We start from the raw sequence: 18425 nt of genomic DNA on the forward strand, positions 1-18425 counted from the left end.
CGCAGACAAGGAGACGTTTTCTAATACATAAACTCATGTTATTGTATTTTCTTTTATTTTTACTTGTATGTATGTTTTTTCAGCAATTTTCATTATTTTAGTATTTAAACCTGAATATGACCTGACATATATATAATATAACCTGATTTTACAGGTAATGTCAATTGGGTTCTGAAAAACTGTTTAGAACATCCATCCATCCATTTTCCAACCTGCTGAATCTGAACACAGGGTCATCGGGGGTCTGCTGGAGCCAATCCCAGCCAACACAGGGCACAAGGCAGGAACCAATCCCGGGCAGGGTGCCAACCCACCGCAGGACACACACAAACACACCCACACACACCAAGCACACACTAGGGCCAATTTAGAATCGCCAGTCCACCTAACCTGCATGTCTTTGGACTGTGGGAGGAAACCGGAGCGCCCGGAGGAAACCCACGCAGACACGGGGAGAACATGCAAACTCCATGCACGGAGGACCTGGGAAGCGAACCCAGGTCCCCAGATCTCCCAACTGCGAGGCAGCAGTGCCACCGTGCCACCGTCACAAACATCAATCCATCCATTATCCAACCTGCTATATCCTAACTACAGGGTTACGGGGTCTGCTGGAGCCAATCCAACAGAGGGCGCAAGGCAAGAAACAAACCCCGGGCAGAGTGCCAACCCACCGCAGGGCACACACTAGGGCCAATTTAGAATCGCCAATCCACCTAACCTGCATGTCTTTGGACTGTGGGAGGAAACCCACGCAGACACGGGAAGAACATGCAAACTCCACTCAGGGAGGACCCGGGAAGCGAACCCAGGTCTCCTAACTGCGAGGCAGCAGCGTTACCACTGCGCCACCGTGCCGCCCCCTGTTTAGAACAGAATATTTTAAAATATTTAGCTTATTTTTTCATATGGGTTGAATTGTTCCTGATTTGGCATTAGCAATTCACAAAATTAAAATGTAAATGTTTATTTATCTGCCACTTGTGTATTGTGTGTATTGGTAATGGGGATGAGACAGAATATAGGAGTCTGGTAGAGAACCTTGCTTCTTGGCGGCAAAAGAATTTTCTGCAACTTACATGTAACATCAGCAAAACCAAGGAACTGGTTATTGACTTTCACCTCACCAAAGAGCCGCTATGTCCGGTCAGTATTCAGGTAGTTGAAGCAGAGGTGGTCCACTCCTACAAGTATTTGGGGATCCACATTAATGACCAGGTTGAACTGGTCTCAGAAAACACAGAAGAATTATATAAGAAAGCAGGTTCTTATTCTTTAGGTGTCTGCGTTCTTCATTGTGGGAGGTGACATCCTTTATATCTTCTATAACTTTGGTGTCCAGTGCAATTTAATAATCTGTGGCGTGCTGAGCTGGTAACATCACTTCAAGTGAGGCATATCGAATTAACAAGCTAATTAAAAGGGCAGACTCAGTTATGAAATGCACTCCGTACCCCCTGGAGGTCATAGCAAGGGGAAGAGTTAAAACAAAACTTGAGTGCCATTATGAACAATGTTGAACATCCTCTCTCTGACACGCCAACACTGAGCACTTCAGCCAATGAATTATTCAGCAGAAGTGTGTCAAGAAACGCTACAGGGGATGCTTTATACCAATGGCAGTACACCTGCATAATGTCTAACTGTGACTGCCAAGTCAGAGGTTTTTCCTTTTTATTAATTTTCTTTCTTTTTAGTAATTCTGGTATGTGTTCAGACTAGTGTGTGTGTTTCATCATATCACACTTCTGTTAACACAGTTTGTTTGTCTGTTTGTAGGTCACCTGGAAGTGGTGTCTTTGCTTATCAATCATGGAGCAGAGGTTTCCTGCAAGGACAAGCGGGGGTACACACCCCTCCATGCAGCGGCATCCAATGGCCAGATCTGTGTTGTGAAGCACTTTCTGAACCTTGCAGTTGAGGTATTCTGCAGATTTTTTTCACCATAAAGAAACCTATTTTCTTATCAAAATAAAAAAAAACATTTAGGTGTATGCATCTTTTTATTTGCTTTAGGAAATTAGTAATTTAAAAGCAAATATGAAATCTTAGGTAGTGCTTGGTAAAAAAATCACAGCTAGATGAGTCATATGTCACTAAACATGACTGGTTTGATCTCTAAATATAGCAATAATATTTTCATATCATAACATGCACATGTACCTCTTCTGAAGATAAATTCTTCACAGCTTGTAGACTGTTGTATATAATTACTAGCCATGGTACCCATCAAAGACTGGTAATAAAATAATTAAAAAAAAATTCTATCTCTTGCCCTACATGTACCTTCAGCATCTTTCCTTTGTATTCACCAGTGTGTGAATGTCTCTTCACAGGAGTTCTGTCTCCTTAGGTGTTCCCATAGAGCCTTCTGTTATTATTTTTGAGGCACCTTTCTCACCTCCTGCCCGGTTTATACTTGCCATCTTTGAAGGTGACTCTGTAAGCATGCCTCATACACCTTTACGCCTCTCTATGCAACTCACACTTGCTCTTTCTCTTTTGTCGCATCACCAAAGCCAAACTGACCAATCAGATTGCTCAGAGGAGCTGGACACATAGGCCTTAGTGATTTATTATATAGTAAATACTTTTTGTAGTCACTTGTGTCAAATTGGAGTTTTTGGGTATACACAATGACTACTGACTGTTCAATTAAAACAGTTTGTATGGATTTTAATTTGGTAATTTTGGTAATTACTGTAAGCTCTACCACAATAAAGTTTTCCTCATCAAGAGCACAGCATGTCATCATTTTCAAAACAGTTTGATTCTCATGAACACATGTAATGGTGTTTGTGATCTTGAACCTGTGATGGTTCAGGTTGGCCATCCTCGACACCAGTCTGACCCAGAACTGCCTCTTAACATGAATGGGATGAGCCAGTCAAATGAGGACACACACATACACACGAGGGAAGGTGCAAGTGCTAGTGCTTTTATAACAAAAAAACAAAAGTGTCCAAAAAGAGCAGTGCTACAATCTTTAATAATTAAATAATCCATAAAAACAGTAACTTTTGTGGAGGTTAACATCAATCCATAAATAAAACAAATAGTCCTTAAAATGAGGTTAAAACCCCACGCCGAATCTGTCCTTTTAAAAACAATCGTGAGCCATGGCGTTCCCTTCTTAACTGACATCCTCTCTGCTTAGCCCAGATGGGATCCTTGCAGTAAGAGGAGACATCTACCAATAGGTGCAGTTAAATATTATTCATGGCTTCAACCTCTGCCACCAGTCCTTCATTTTCTGGGGTGTGTTACTACTAGCCTTCCTCAATAATCTTCTGCTGGCATTATTTGGCCTTACATGGGGGGGGACTTCTGAGCAGGTAGGTTGCTCCCGCTCACTGGTAAGCTAAGCAGGAGCGACCTCTGTCTCCAACTGCCTGCTTCTTCTCCATATTAGCACAATTCTGCTCATACATCTCTTTCACATCCTTTCCCTTTTAATCTCCACACTTCCCTCCTTAGTTTAGTTTCTATTTGACCTCTTGCTTCCTGCTAGTCTCCCCTTTTATCCTTCAGTAGGTGCAGTGTCTCAATTGTGCACTCACATGCAAGTGCGACCATTCCCAATCAGTCCATTAACCATCCGGGGCCACACGAGCACCCACGCCCACTGAACTTGAGCTGCTCTGTTTTTATTTAAAAACTCCCAATGTCATAGACCCCTCTCATCACAGAACCATACAAAGTATTAATGCCCCTCAGTACTGACCATATCAAACCTTATATTCTAGAACATATGGTCTGTAAAGGTAATCTGATTCTAAAACATGTTGTGTGCAAAGTCATGTTAGTATACTAGAGGCTGTTGTAGTGATCCTCAGAACTAAGGATAACTCCAAGGAAGCTAAGCATATGATAAATGAAAATCAAGCATGCAAAAGAGGAATTAAAAGAGAACACAATGAACAAAATAAAGAGAAAAAAACAAGAGCCTTTTGTCACTCTGGGTTGGCTATAGCAGTCTCCTGCTTACTCAGTTTGGTGGCTTCTTCACTTGCTCACCTCTAAAATACCTCATGCACGCCTTTTCTAACTTCTTGTCTTTCACTCTTTATGTCTTTTTCTGTCCTGGTCTCTTCTTCTGAGCAGAGAGCTTTAGCTTCTACCACGACCACCTGGCACATAAAAATAAAAATATATATATACAGTGGAACCTCGGTTCACGACCATAATTCGTTCCAAAACTATGGTCATAAACCGAGTTGGTCGTGAACCGAAGCAATTTCTCCCATAGGATTGTATGTAAATACAATTAATCCGTTCCAGACCGTACGAACTGTATGTGTATATATATATATATATATATATATATATATATATATATATATATATATATATATATATATATATATATATATATATATATTTTAGTTTTTAAGCACAAATATAGTTAATTACACCATAGAATGCACAGCGTAATGGTAAACTAAATGTAAAAACATTGAATAACACTGAGAAAACCTTGAACAACAGAGAAAAGTAACACTGCAATAGTTTGCGCTATAGTGCTAGGAACCGCTCTCTAAAAACACTTTTTTTAAAAGTTTTAAGCACAGGGGAAAAAATGAACATTTGAAAAATCTGTAATTTAATAAACCACCAAGAAAAGTAACATTGCAACAATGCAGGCTACGAACCGATCACTGTAAATAGAACTGAAAACAAAAACAAGCCTTCTCTACCTTATGCGTCCCTCGCTCGCTCTCTGTCTCTCTCGCGCTCCTATGTGTGTGTGCGTGCGTCTCTCTTTTGCGAGCCTGGAGCGCCTGTGTATGTGTCTGTCTAGAGTGCTCCTGCCTCTCTCGCGCGTGGTCCTGTGTGTGTGCGCGCAGCTCTCTCTGTCTCGCGCTGCCTGTGTGTGTGCCTCTGTCTCTCGCGCTGCCTCTCTCTCGCGCTGCCTCTGTGTGTGTGTGTGTGTGCCACACTCTCTCACTCTCTCTCTCTTGCTCGCTGCACAGGAAATGCACAGGGAGAGACTGAACATGTACAAACCGAAAGGGAACCTGGCTTGTTCGTATACGGAGTGTGTGGTCGTGAACCGAGGCAAAAGATTGGCGAACTTTTTGGTCGTAAACCGAGTTGTACGTGTACCGAGACATTCGTGAACCGAGGTTCCACTGTATAAAGACTATGTCACTGATTTAAAGATGAATATTAGCAGCAACAGAGAGAAAAAGAATAGAAAAGAAGGCACATGCTGCCAAAAGCACAATCAGGACCTATCACTCGCAGAAAGGACCTAAACATAAAAGTTTTAGGGAAAATCCACAAGGGAATGTCTTGCACATAGCTCTCTGTGAACAGGCTTGAGTGCTTGTCTAACATTAACTCCTACAGCATATAGCTATAAAGCAAATTTGAACAACAAAACAAATCTGGAGCTTAAAACTAGAATCCCTGAAGCCTCCGAAAATATCCGTAATGCCAGGCCACCTTAAATTCCCTCACACCACGTCATCAGCGTCTTTGTTTTGCAAATGTGTCAATCAGCACTGGCAGCAGGCAGCCTACTCACTCATCCCCCACTGAGGCAGCTGACGTCAAGTCAGACACAAAATACTCAGAACTAAAGTCTGTTTATCTGGGAGTAATGTCTCCGGAATTTTATAGGGTAAATATTATATCGTTATTTGGAATACGTACATTTCATATGTGTTCTGTGTCTGCAATGATCTGTGTAAATGTAGGATGACAGCAAATGTGAGGCAAGAAATGTTGAACACATAACTAAACCAGAAACTTTTTTCATGTTATAGTAATAATTGACAAAATGTTGACGTGAAGTGTATAATGTGTGAAGACTGAAGTCCAAAGATCAAACAAACACTTTCACAAAAGGTATAAAGAAAGAAGTGCTCATTTATTCAAGAATATAACTATCCATCCATCCATCCATTATCCAACCCGCTATATCCTAAGTACAGGGTCACGGGGGTCTGCTGGAGCCAATCCCAGCCAACACAGGGCGCAAGGCAGGAAACAAACCCCAGGCAGGGCACCAGCCCACTGCAGAGAATATAACCAAAGAAAAAGAAATTACTCAATTTACATATTACTGACAATGTATAAAAATTGAAGCCCAACTATTAATTGATATGAAGTAAACTCGTCTGCTTGGCTGGTGCTGACGTAAGGACGGCTGCCTCATAATTAAGAGATTGCAGGTTCGATCCCCAGTCCTCCTCACATTTACCATTCTGAGTAGTGAGCTGCTGTCATTGTTACTATTATATAATAAAAACATACATTTGATTTGAGTCTGTAACACCTGGTGTAAATTTATGGTACTTGTAAAAATTAGCACTGAAGGATAAAAGTAGACACACAAACGCAGCTCAATCATTTTCTTCTTGGTGTCTTGTTGAGCAAACAGACACCGCAGTGTCTATGGTGGATGTTACTTTTCCTCACACACGAACATTCAAATCAACATGTCATTTGAACATTTTTTTTATTCAAGGATGGAAGAATAAAACTGATTAAAAAATGACATGTTGATATGAATGTCCGTGTGCAATGAAAAGTAACATCTTTTACAAGTACCATAAATTTACACAGGATGTTACAGACTCACTGTGACAACTGGTTAAAAATGAAACGCACAAACACACACGTATGCAAATGTCTTTTATTTTGTACCCACTGATAGCTGGGCTTCAGCAACATGTGAATTGAGCAATTTCTTTTTCTGTTGTTTTTATTCTTGAATAAAAGCATATTTGTTTTGTTATACCTTTTGTGAAAGTGTTTATTGGATATTTGGGCTTCAGTCCTCAGACGTTGTACACTTCACCTCAAAAATATGTCGTTATTACTATAGCATATGAAAACATTTTCTGTTTTAGCCATGTGTTCAGCATTTCTTGCCTCGCATTTTCTCTGTCATTCTATATTTACACAGATTGTTGTAGACACAAAACTCAAAAAACTCAAATCACGGTATTTCATTACCAATACAATTCCTTAAAAACACATCGCCAGATAAACACTTCAACACAGACTTGAGCTGTGAGGATTGCAGCAGGGCAATGCCTTCATCTGACTGAATGGGGGGTGGGGGGTGTACTAGGCTGCATTCTGCTAAACCACACATTAGCAAAAAAAGTGGGGTGTTAAAGCAGTGATAAGTAGCTATGAGCTTCTTGCTGTATGTTGGGAAAATTTAAGGAGGTCAGGGACAATGAAAATAATTATAAGCTTCAGGGATTCTAGTGTTAAAAAAATAAAATTTCTCCAAAGCCAAAAGCAAAAATAATGGGCAAAATTTGGGCAATCGCAGATGAAGTGCTTTACAAACATATTAGAAAAGATAACAGTCTTACTATACTGCAGTCCAGCATTTATAGAGGTTAGGGTTTTTTTTTGGAACTGTCATGTTTCATTTATCAAATGAGCACAAAACTCAAAGCGGGATCCTCTCACCTGCTCATCCAATTAAATATGCATTAGTACAACACATATAACATACCAAGGGGGAACCAGCACTTCCATATAATATACATATTCATAAGGCAAATTAATTGCTGGATGAATGAGATGTGTCCTGTTTTTGAACTATATAAATCTGGTCAGCCTAGTAGTTGGGGAAAAAATGGCTGTCATGAGCATGTGTAATACTGTGATCTCTTTGACATTATTATGTAATATCCATGTTGGATCCTTGGAACAATGACTACAGGTAAACAATACCAAATGAGAAATAAAAAAAACAAATGACAAAAAGCACACATTAGTAGAAAACATGTTCAACTGACTGTGAGGCCTTAGAATTCCAAACTCATAAAGCCTGTGCTGGGACAGCACTAAATCCTTGCTGGCCTCATTTATGGGGTCTGTAATGGGTGAATAAAATCATTTGACCACCCATTCACAGTGACCTGTGGTGGAGCACTCTTCACAGATCTTTACTTTCTTCACCCTTGAAGTAATGGGTTTCTCAGGCTGCTTTTGGACTTAGTCTCTTATACCACAACTTGGTGAAACTCTTTTTACGTGGAGACCATGTGCTGCCAGCTAAAGAAGTGGAGGGTTAGTCCTCTTGCCACTCTTGACATCAAAAGGAACAGCATGGTCCCTGCCCTCAGTGTTCTCACTGTCTCTTCGTATGACAGTCCGGTATCTCTGGCACATTTTGGGAAGGCCTTCATCTGGGCTGTATAACTGTGTCTCCCACAGTAATAAATATATCATAACTGAAAAAGTTGAGCTTTTTTTACACATTTGCTTCTGTTTTCTTTGCTTCCAGATTGATGCACATGTTTCTGGTTCGTATTTCCTTGTTATTTGCAAATCATCTGTCAAAGGCTACTTTCACACCTCTTTCTCTCCCTCTCTCTCTCTGTTTACTAGATTGATGAAGCCAATGCCTTTGGAAATACAGCACTTCACATTGCCTGCTTCAATGGACAAGATGCAGTCGTCACTGAGCTGATTAATTATGGGGCCAACGTTAACCAGCCAAACAACAAGGGCTTTACCCCCCTTCATTTTGCTGCAGCCTCCACACATGGTGCACTCTGCTTGGAGTTCCTAGTGAACAATGGTGCAGATGTCAACTTGCAGGTATGCATGCCGGTCATCTTTATCTCTGAAATGTACTGTACCAGCAAGCCCGCGATTCTTGAAAGAATCGCAAATCCAAGAATGGTAATCACTTTCTGTTCCCTCCGATACTTGGAGGGATGAAATATCATGGAGGGTGGGTGCGTCCTGGGAAAGTTCATTTAATGAAATAAACATATTTGTACTAAAGCGGTTTCTTTTTGGAGCTGTGACTCAGTTGTAGGCACCTTGGTTTAATGTTTTTATCCATGCAGTCTCTTTTTTGTTTTTCTATGGCTGCGTTGTCAGCGAGAAGTCGGTTGCTGACGGCGGCGGATTCGCGTGCTGAAGTGACCATGGTGGCGGATCTGGGCATGGAGGGCTACATTACTAAATGAACGTGGTATATGCGGTGGTGTGGGCGGTCACGTTCGGGCGCTGCTGTGCATGCTTTACCTCAGGTTTAGTTCACAGGTCGTAGCCATGGTAAAGTTTTCATTTAATTAAATAAACATATTTGTACTAAAGCGGTTTCTTTGTGTGGCCGCCTTCGTTCATTGTTTTTATCCATACGGGCTCGTTTACAGGTCGTAGCCATACGGGTTCGTGTTTGTATTACTAATCGTTGAGCTCCTTCCATTTGGAGCCGTGACTCCTTTGCCTCTGCTGTGTCAGAAGCACGTTGTGGGCACGTTCGTTCATTGTGTTTATCCATACGGGCTCGTTTTGTATTTCCGTTAGTTGAACTCTTTCATTGTGGAGCCGTGACGTCTTTGCTTCTGGTGTGTCTGAAGCGCGTCGTAGGAGCCTCCGTGTATTGTTTTTATCCATGCGGTCTCGTCTTTGTTGTTCTGTGGCTGTGTCGTTAGGTAGAAGTCGTTTACTGTTAGGAAGCATACTCCAACATACACACACTGACTGCTGGCACAGTGGATTAGAGCAGGTGTAGTTTACAGGTTGTGGTGTTTGGGCACCACGCACTGACTCTGGGAACTACGGGCTCGGTTTTGTATTACAAATCGTTGAGCTCGCAAGTTTTTTTGTTTGGGCACCACCTACCGACTCTGGGAAGCCGCTGGGTTTGACTCTGGGGCGATGCGGCGCAGTGCGCATGCGCGTCGGTGCGTCCGCCGTCCATGCACAAATTAAACTGTGGTTTAGTAATATAGATCTGCTTTTATTGATTTGATCAGGTTCATGATGGTGTAAGATCACATCCATTGTATTTAACTTCTTCTGATCTTGTCTATGAGGCAAATATATGAGAAGTTTTTAAAGATTTGTCTTAACTGTTACAATTTTTCTAGAAAGGTTGGATCAGAAAGGTCAAAAGACCTCAAAGAGAAATTGACAGAGAAAATGACTCTTTATAGGAATAGGGAGACTTTCCTTTATCTTAACAAAGTTCAGATGATAACAGAGAATGTTGCTTTCCTTAAATGACATATGACCATGACCCTGTGATGTCACACAGATGTTCACATGTAGGATGCTCTGAACGGCTATAAAGATTGCCAACAGTATTGTTTTGCTTGTTCATGGAAGGTCTTCCTTTTGAGTTATGAGCAACGTTATATTGCAAAACTTAGATCTGAAATGTACAGGAAACACAAAAGACTCATTTGATTAATTAAGTAAATAGTTCATACTTTTAGATTTAGTTATACCTGTTAGTCTGAAAGAATCACTGATTTAAGTAATTTGTGTCACTTTTGGCAAGAGTGGTGTTTTGTTAGTAAATGAGGATGCAGTTTGGTACCAGCAACATTTATTTTGGTTGACTTATAGTTGATCTTACATCAAAACTACCTGGAGCAATCATTACTATTGAGGACACTTGCTTAGGTCAATGAAAAAAAAATAAAATCAGGGAGTGAAGTAAATTAACAAGGATGTTATATTTAAGCTTTATGATGCACTGGTAAGGTCTCATCTGGAGCACTGTCTACAGTTTTGGTGTCCGGGCTACAAAAAAGACGTAACAGTGCTAGAAATAGTCCAGAGAGGAGCAACTAGGCTGATTCCAGAGCTACAGGGGATGAGTTACGAAGAAAAATTGAAAGAGCTGAGCCATTTCAGGGTGTAAGCAAAAGAAGATTAAGAGGAGACATGATTGAAGTGTTTAAAATTATAAAGGGAATTAGTCCAGTGGATCGAGACTAGTACTTTAAAATGAGTTCAGCGAGAACAAGGGGACACAGTTGGAAACTTGTCAAAAGTAAATTTCACACAAATATTGGAATGTTTTTCTTCACACAGAGAACCACAGACACTTTGAAATAAGTTACCACGTAGTGTGGTAGAGAGGAGGACTTTAGGGACTTTGAAAACTTGACTCAATGTTATTTTGGAAAAATTTGTTAGATACACTTGGTGAATTTTGTTGAGCTTGTCAAGATTTTTCTAATGATCTAATTGTCTAAGACTTGATCATTAAACAAATTAAGAGATGGTGGAGATTCCTTGAACAAGGTGGTGTGAATGGAGAAATTCAATCTTACAACAAACTTTAAATGAAATTGTAGCTTTATTGACAATCTTGATTTTCTTTTATGATGAATCTTTATCATCATTAATTAGTTTATGTGCGGGGATAAAGAAGCCTGATCTTGTTCTGAATATAGCGAACTTCAGAAAATGAGTAAAATAGATAGAGACACAATTAGTTGATGCCAGGCTTTAAATTTCAACTGTGTTCAGACTGTCTTAAAATTGCAAGTAGAAAAAAAAAATGGTTGTGATAGTGTTCCTATTGTAATGTAATAAAGAGCATATTGTACCATGTTACATTCCAAAAAAGAACTTTTAAGAAATTCAAAGAAACGCCGAGTTTATTCATTGTTATAATACCTAACAGACAGTTCGTACGGTGCCATATAATGTAGGCTGTGTAACTTTACTCAGTCAGTTTTAACCATTTTAGAGGAATGCAGGGGACCAAATCCTCTGTTATGGCAGCAGTGGCAGCGATGATGGACTCAACCATGGATGTGATGCCAGTCCAAACTCAAACACACAGAGTCAATAGTTAGCCTAACATGCATGCCATTGGGATGTCTGGGGAAAAACCCACACAGACATGCAGACTTTCAAAAGAGAGACCCTGGGCCCAGATTTCAAACTTATCTCTTGGCACAGCGACAGAGCTGTAATGCGTGCATCACCTGAGTATTCGCTTTATTGAGTACACCAGTGTGTTTATCACCATCAACTGCTCAGACGGTGCCAACATTACAATGGCAGACAACGCTAGTTAAAGCTGGAAGGCAAGTCTTAGTATGTTTTAAGACTATATTGGTGTGCATTTCAGTAGTGAAAAGGACATCAGCAAGAATTAAGTAACTAAGTACTAACGTGCTAGCATCAGTGAATTGGGAACTGCAAGTTTTTTGTGTATGAAAGAAATATCAAAGCAGTGGCAATCCTATAGTGGGAAAGAGGCTGTTAAAGAAAGGGGGCAACATATTAAATTTTAAATTGAATTATTTATGGCCTGATTGGATTAGACAACAGATTGGTTTAGAGCTAAGGTGAGCAACGTCGGTCCTGGAGTGCCGCTGTAGCTGTAGGTTTTTGTTCCAACTGAGTTGCTTAATAATAAACCCGTCCTTGCCAATAATAGATCTTATTTAATTTTATGGCTTGTTAATGTTTTTATTATTCAATATGTTTCTTATATCGTAGATTTTTTTCTTTCTTAAGAATATCATCCAAATGATTTGAAGCCAAAAATGGATGAGTAATTTTCAGTTCTTCACTTTTTTCACTTCAGTTTCCTTCTAAGTACTTTATTTAACCAGATAGTTCACAATGAATACACACAAGTGCGACAAGATATAAGTTAGACGGAGAACTGCTTGTTCATTTGTCATTTGAATCTTATTGTTAATGAGGAGCAATTAAAAACAGTGAATGCAGCTGTTTAAGACTCAAAATCTTCACAAGTGAGACAACAAAAATGAAGAAGAAAAATGTCACTTAAGCAATAATTGACTTCTCATTAAGAATGTGGGTCGGAACAAAAACCCGTAGCCACTGTGGCCCTCCAGGACTGATGTTGCTCAAAACTGGTTTAGTGTGTACATTTGATGTAAATGAGGTTAACATGTACAACGTTCTGTTGTCCTCTGTATTCAAGTCTGTATGTTTATTGCTTTGCTTTTCAGTTAATGGATTTTACTTTTATATGTTTTATCAGAGTCGAGATGGGAAGAGCCCATTGCACATGACTGCAGTCCATGGACGCTTCACCCGTTCACAGACCCTCATTCAGAATGGTAAGAATGGGACCAGGCATTTGGAATATGTTGATGCTCTTTGTCTTTAAAACTCTGTTTCTTTGATTATGTAACCAAACTGAAATTCAGCTGCAATTTTCATCTTTCAAAGTGAATTTGAAATTGTCATTCAAAATTAAGTTAAATACAAACAGCACTACCTGTAGAAAGTGAAAAACTGAATTTTGCAGTAATTGATCAGAATGATAAGTTCAAGTTGGGAGACTGAGTTCTGGTGTCTCTGTGTGTGCCAAACTCTCTCCAACCAGCACGCAAACCCACTTTCTAGAGTTACACCGTGTTCTGTACAGATTAGTGAAACTGAGAACTCTGTGGTCAGCTGTGTTTAAGGAGAATGCTCTTGACTCTAGGAACCATTCAGGCATTTCACTGCATGCAGTGATGTTACTTGTAGGTTCTGTCACAAGAATGGACAGGAGAAGGTTTGGGGCAGCCACCCGTTTTTTATGCCCTGGCTGCAAAAAGGGTTGGATTTTGTAGAGTTGTGTCTTTGTTCAAAGTCCAAAACAGAACTGATGACATGTGGCAAAGATGATGGCTTTAAAGGTCTGGACAGGAAGTGACATCATCACGGGAGTCAGAACTGGAAGTGACACCATCACATGAACCAGAACAGGAAGTAACATCATCACAGAGGCAAGAAAAACAGAAGTGACATCATCACGAGCGCCAGAGCCCTGTGGAATTTCCCGTGAGTGGTCTGCAGAGGATTGAAAGAAAAAGTCAGTGCACCTCGCCACCTCCTGGTTAGACATGGAATTGTCACTATTTGAGCCCTTTAGCTGCCTCCCATGCGTATGTGCGTGACACCTCACACTTTTTAATTATTATGATTTGGCACAGAGAAATCTACAAACAGTGAAAAAATTACCAGGAAATGAAAATTATTTCAAACAAAGAGGAAAAGAATAGTCATTTAACAGGTAGGTGTTAAGAAAGATAGATAGATAGATAGATAGATAGATAGATAGATAGATAGATAGATAGATAGATAGATAGATAGATAGATAGATAGATAGATAGATAGATACTTTATTAATCCCAATGGGAAATTCACATTCTCCAGCAGCAGCATACTGATACAATAAACAATATTAAATTAAAGATTGATAATAATGCAGGTAAAAACAGATAATAACTTTGTATGATGTTAAATGTTAACGTTTACCCCCCCCCCCCCCCCCCGGGTGGAATTGAAGAGTCGCATAGTTTGGGGGAGGAACGATCTCCTCAGTCTGTCAGTGGAGCAGGACAGTGACAGCAGTCTGTCGCTGAAGCTGCTCTTCTGTCTGGAGATGATACTATTTAGTGGATGCAGTGGATTCCCCATAATTGATAGGAGCCTGCTGAGCGCCCTTCGCTCTGCCACAGATGTTAAACTGTCCAGCTCCATGCCAACAATAGAGCCTGCCTTCTTCACCAGTTTGTCCAGGCGTGAGGCGTCTTTCTTCTTAATGCTGCCTCCCCAGCACACCACCGCGTAGAAGAGGGCACTCGCTCCAACTGTGTGATAGAACATCTGCAGCATCTTATTGCAGATGTTGAAGGACGCCAGCCTTCTAAGGAAGTATAGTCGGCTCTGTCCTTTCTTGCACAGAGCATCAGTATTGGCAGTCCAGTCTAATTTATCATCCAGCTGCACTCCCAGGTATTTATAGGTCTGCACCATCTGCACACAGTCACCTCTGATGATCGAGGGGTCCATGAGGGGTCTGGGCCTCCTAAAATCCACCACCAGCTCCTTGGTTTGCTGGTGTTCAGGTGTAGGTGGTTTGAGTCGCACCATTTAACAAAGTCCTTGATGAGGTCCCTATACTCCTCCTTCTGCCCACTCCTGATGCAGCCCACGATAGCAGTGTCATCAGCGAACATTTGCACGTGGCAGGACTCCGAGTTGTGTTGGAAGTCCGATGTATATAGGCTGAACAGGACCGGAGAAAGTACAGTCCCTTGTGGCGCTCCTGTGTTGCTGACCACAATGTCAGACGTGCAGTTCCCAAGACGCACATACTGAGGGCTGTCTTTAAGATAGTCCACGATCCATGCCACCAGGTATGAATCAACTCCCATCTTTGATCCCATTAAAAAAACAAGAAAGTGAATTGAAAAGCCAGTTGGCAAAACCATGAAATTCATGGATCAAAAAATAATCTGTCCCTTGTGTAACATCCTTTCTTTAACAGGCAATGTAAAAAATGTTGAAGAAAAAAGTTATTTCTTTGATTCAATATGTGAATTTTTAAAGCAGCACTCTACCAACTTTAAACTGTACAATGCAAGATGTCAGAAAAAACACCACTCATGTGGTAGTGAGGCATATAGTAACAATCAACAGCATGGCTGTGGCTATGCCAGAAGATAAAATAGTCACACTTGTATAGAAAATGAAAAACAACTAGGCCTTATCACAACAACAAAATATTTTACATTTTTAAGACAAAAAATGTACTGAAACTCTGATCACAACTGTAACATTAAAAAGACTTGTACAATTCAGAGATATAAGCTTCCCAGTATGCTAACAGGTTTTTACATCTGGCAGCTGGTAAATTTGTGATTAAATAACAACATTCATTTAATCCTACATGTGCTGATGGGTACATTTAATTATCCCAATTTTGTGTCAGCGGGAGCCAGTGATCATCACAGCAGCCTTGTGTGTACGGCAAAAAGCTGATAGACACGACTGAAGTGCTCTTTAAGTGGAGTGTCTGTGTCTTCCCTCCGCTGCTCCGGTGGCTGCTGTTTACAGCCGGCTTATACAGGGGCCTTGTTTTTAAAGCTTGCGTAAGCACAAAAAGAGGTGCACAAAATGTGAATACACAACGTCCAGTGCAAATTTTTATTAATAAAAAACTTGATGGGAAATGTGTATATTTACAACAGTAACACATGCATACACAACATTTCAGAGAAACCGGGAAATGATGACACACTTGATCATGTATGACAATGCAGACAAACCAGCTAAATGACGTCTCGCATGCTTTATAATTCATATCACCGAGCTGTTATTACAATGTGCGTTTATTTGACAAACATATTACAAAAACTATGAATATGATATCCGGACAGTATTTTATTTCACTTTTAAAAGGGCCAATGCTACAGACATGGACAGATTTGTTGGGCATTCTCCCAGAAGCATTGTGGCTTGTCAATATGCCTTTTAGCAAATTCCAGTCTGACTTTTTATGGGTTTTTTTTTCAACGGTGGAGACCTCCTTTGTCTTCTTCTATTGAATCCACTGTCACTCAAAAAATGACGAACGGTGCAATCAGACGTTGATGGACCTTGACTTTAGAATTCAGCTTGTATCTCTTTGGAAGTTGTCCTTGGCTTTTGTCTAACATTCTCATTATCTTTCTACCCATTCTGGGGCTTGTTTTCTTCTTGAGGCTGTGTCCAGTGAGGTTGGCTACAGTCCCAGGGACCTTAAACCTCTTAACAATATTTGTAACTGTTGTCACAGGCACATAAAGCTGCTTGGAGATGGACTTTATAGGCTTTGCCTTTAATAAGCTTATCTGTTCTTTCTGATCTCCTCATACAACTCTCTCCTTTGCTTTGGTCCATGTTCAGTGTGGTGGACACGGTGATACACAACAGAAGAGTGGCTCATTTTCTCCATTTAAATCAGCTGAAAGACTGATTACATGATTTGAGACACGTATATTATTAATTAAAGAACACAGCTTGTTTGAAAAAATCACTTTAATCCAATTATTTATGATCTTTTCTTGGGGTGCCAATACTTTATCTCTTTTTCATACTTGCTTTGCTTTACTCGATGACATATCAAAGGCATGCAGGTATACATGAGACAATTGCTTTTCATTTAATCACTTTTCAGGAAGCATACACACTTTTTCCAACTAATTTGTCTGTGTCTGTACATATTTGCACTGAAGAATTTTTTTGGGTTTTTCGTTTGTTTATATCGGCTGCCTGTTGTCACTTCTCTGGGAACTGGTTGACAGGTCAGGAATATTTAAACCAAGCTTCACTACATCATGCCTGCTGTGCTGAAAGCCATTGACCGAGCGGTGAGTTTTCGTCTGGTGCGGGTGTACATACATAAAACATAAAATGTTTTTGCCATTATAAAAAAGCAATTTGCAGCAGTGTGCAGTTCTCCCAATATAATCAGAGCACTTTACTGCACTCATATTGCACTAAGGACACCTAGTGAGATCAAAGCTGCTTTTGTTAAACATAAGCAGTACATTCCATTTATGCACAAATCATCCAAGATGTGACAAGCAAACATCGTATCTCAGTGGTCTGGGTCAACCCCTGAATCATTTATTTTGATTGAGAGTAGCTTTGACAGACATGATGGTGCTGTACATGGTGGCTATCTGGTGGGTAAAGTAACTAGCTAAACCCTCAGTGTTTCATATACAGTAGTCTGTACTATTCACTATAACAGCTATCATGGCATTACGTGTAACAGCTGGTAGTGGCTACCCGCTCAGATGTGTTCACCTAATGCCTTTCTTTGACCCGATCGAGCACAGAGGAGACCTTGCACTCTCAGTTGCAGAGCACAGCCAGGTAGTCTTGAATGCAGGTGGCAGGGTTTTGATGTGTCAGGAGGGAGCTGTGCTACCAGCCAATAAACATCTGCAGCATTCTCATTGCATATGTATGAGGTTAATTAGCATGGTCCATATACGGATGTTTCAGGGCGGTGTTTGAGGTACACATACATATGCATATTTACAAGGTGATTGCGATGTAAAAATGGTAAATTGTGTATAAATGTGTGTACGTCTGGTTTTATAAATTAGATTTTGGTGTATGCATTTTCCTGTTTTTTTGGCTTATGCATATTTTGACACTTCAACCCATGCAGAGTTTTATAAATGAGGCCCCTGGTATATCAAGCCAGCTCAGCCAGGTCTCAGCCACCTAGGAGCTACAGTATTTATAAAACACTAGAAAATGACGAGTTTCTGGTTTGTTTCATGAAGGTTCATGGGTTTAGGATTTAATAACAAATGCTGGCCAGTGAAATTTGTGTTTTTTCCATATAGAAGAAAAAGTAACACACTAATTGTAATGCATTCATTCTATAATTAACCATTTAACATACTAAATTTGTTTTTGTAATAATGAGCAATGCAACGAAGTTGCTTTTAAAAGTAACATTCCCCAACACTGGTACTGACTGTGCTTACACCTGCTTACTACCATCAAGTCCTCATTTAATGCTGCATGCAGAAGCCATTCGCATCATTTTGTCATCAAATAATGCCATATTTTTTTGAGTGTGTGATGATCTGCTTTCTTTTTGTCATTATTGTCAATGGGTGTACTGATTTGTGCAGTCAGCCACACTAAACAATGACAACAGTTATTTATACAGCACAATTTCATACAGGGCGGCACGGTGGTGCAGCAGTAGCGCTGCTGCCTCGCAGTTGGGGGACCTGGGTTCGCTTCCTGGGTCCTCCCTGCATGGAGTTTGCATGTTCTCCCCGTGTCTGTATGGGTTTCCTCCGGGCGCTCCGGTTTCCTCCCACAGTCCAAAGACATGCAGGTTAGGTGAATTGGTGATTCTAAAT

At 40.4% G+C, this 18425-nt stretch overlaps 1 protein-coding gene across 8 annotated transcripts in view; it reads left to right on the forward strand.

Moving 5' to 3' along the window:
• ankrd44 (ankyrin repeat domain 44) overlaps window positions 1-18425 on the forward strand; it is a 207773-nt gene that overhangs the window by 113780 nt on the left and 75568 nt on the right. For all 8 annotated transcript variants that reach the window (XM_028807658.2, XM_028807655.2, XM_028807660.2 and 5 more), the window contains exons 7-9: window positions 1780-1922; window positions 8365-8577; window positions 12755-12833. In XM_028807658.2, the coding sequence (XP_028663491.1) occupies window positions 1780-1922; window positions 8365-8577; window positions 12755-12833 (435 nt within the window). The remainder of the gene's footprint in view (window positions 1-1779; window positions 1923-8364; window positions 8578-12754; window positions 12834-18425) is intronic.

Source organism: Erpetoichthys calabaricus, chromosome 8 (genome assembly GCF_900747795.2).
Source record: "Erpetoichthys calabaricus chromosome 8, fErpCal1.3, whole genome shotgun sequence".
Taxonomy (NCBI): domain Eukaryota; kingdom Metazoa; phylum Chordata; class Cladistia; order Polypteriformes; family Polypteridae; genus Erpetoichthys; species Erpetoichthys calabaricus.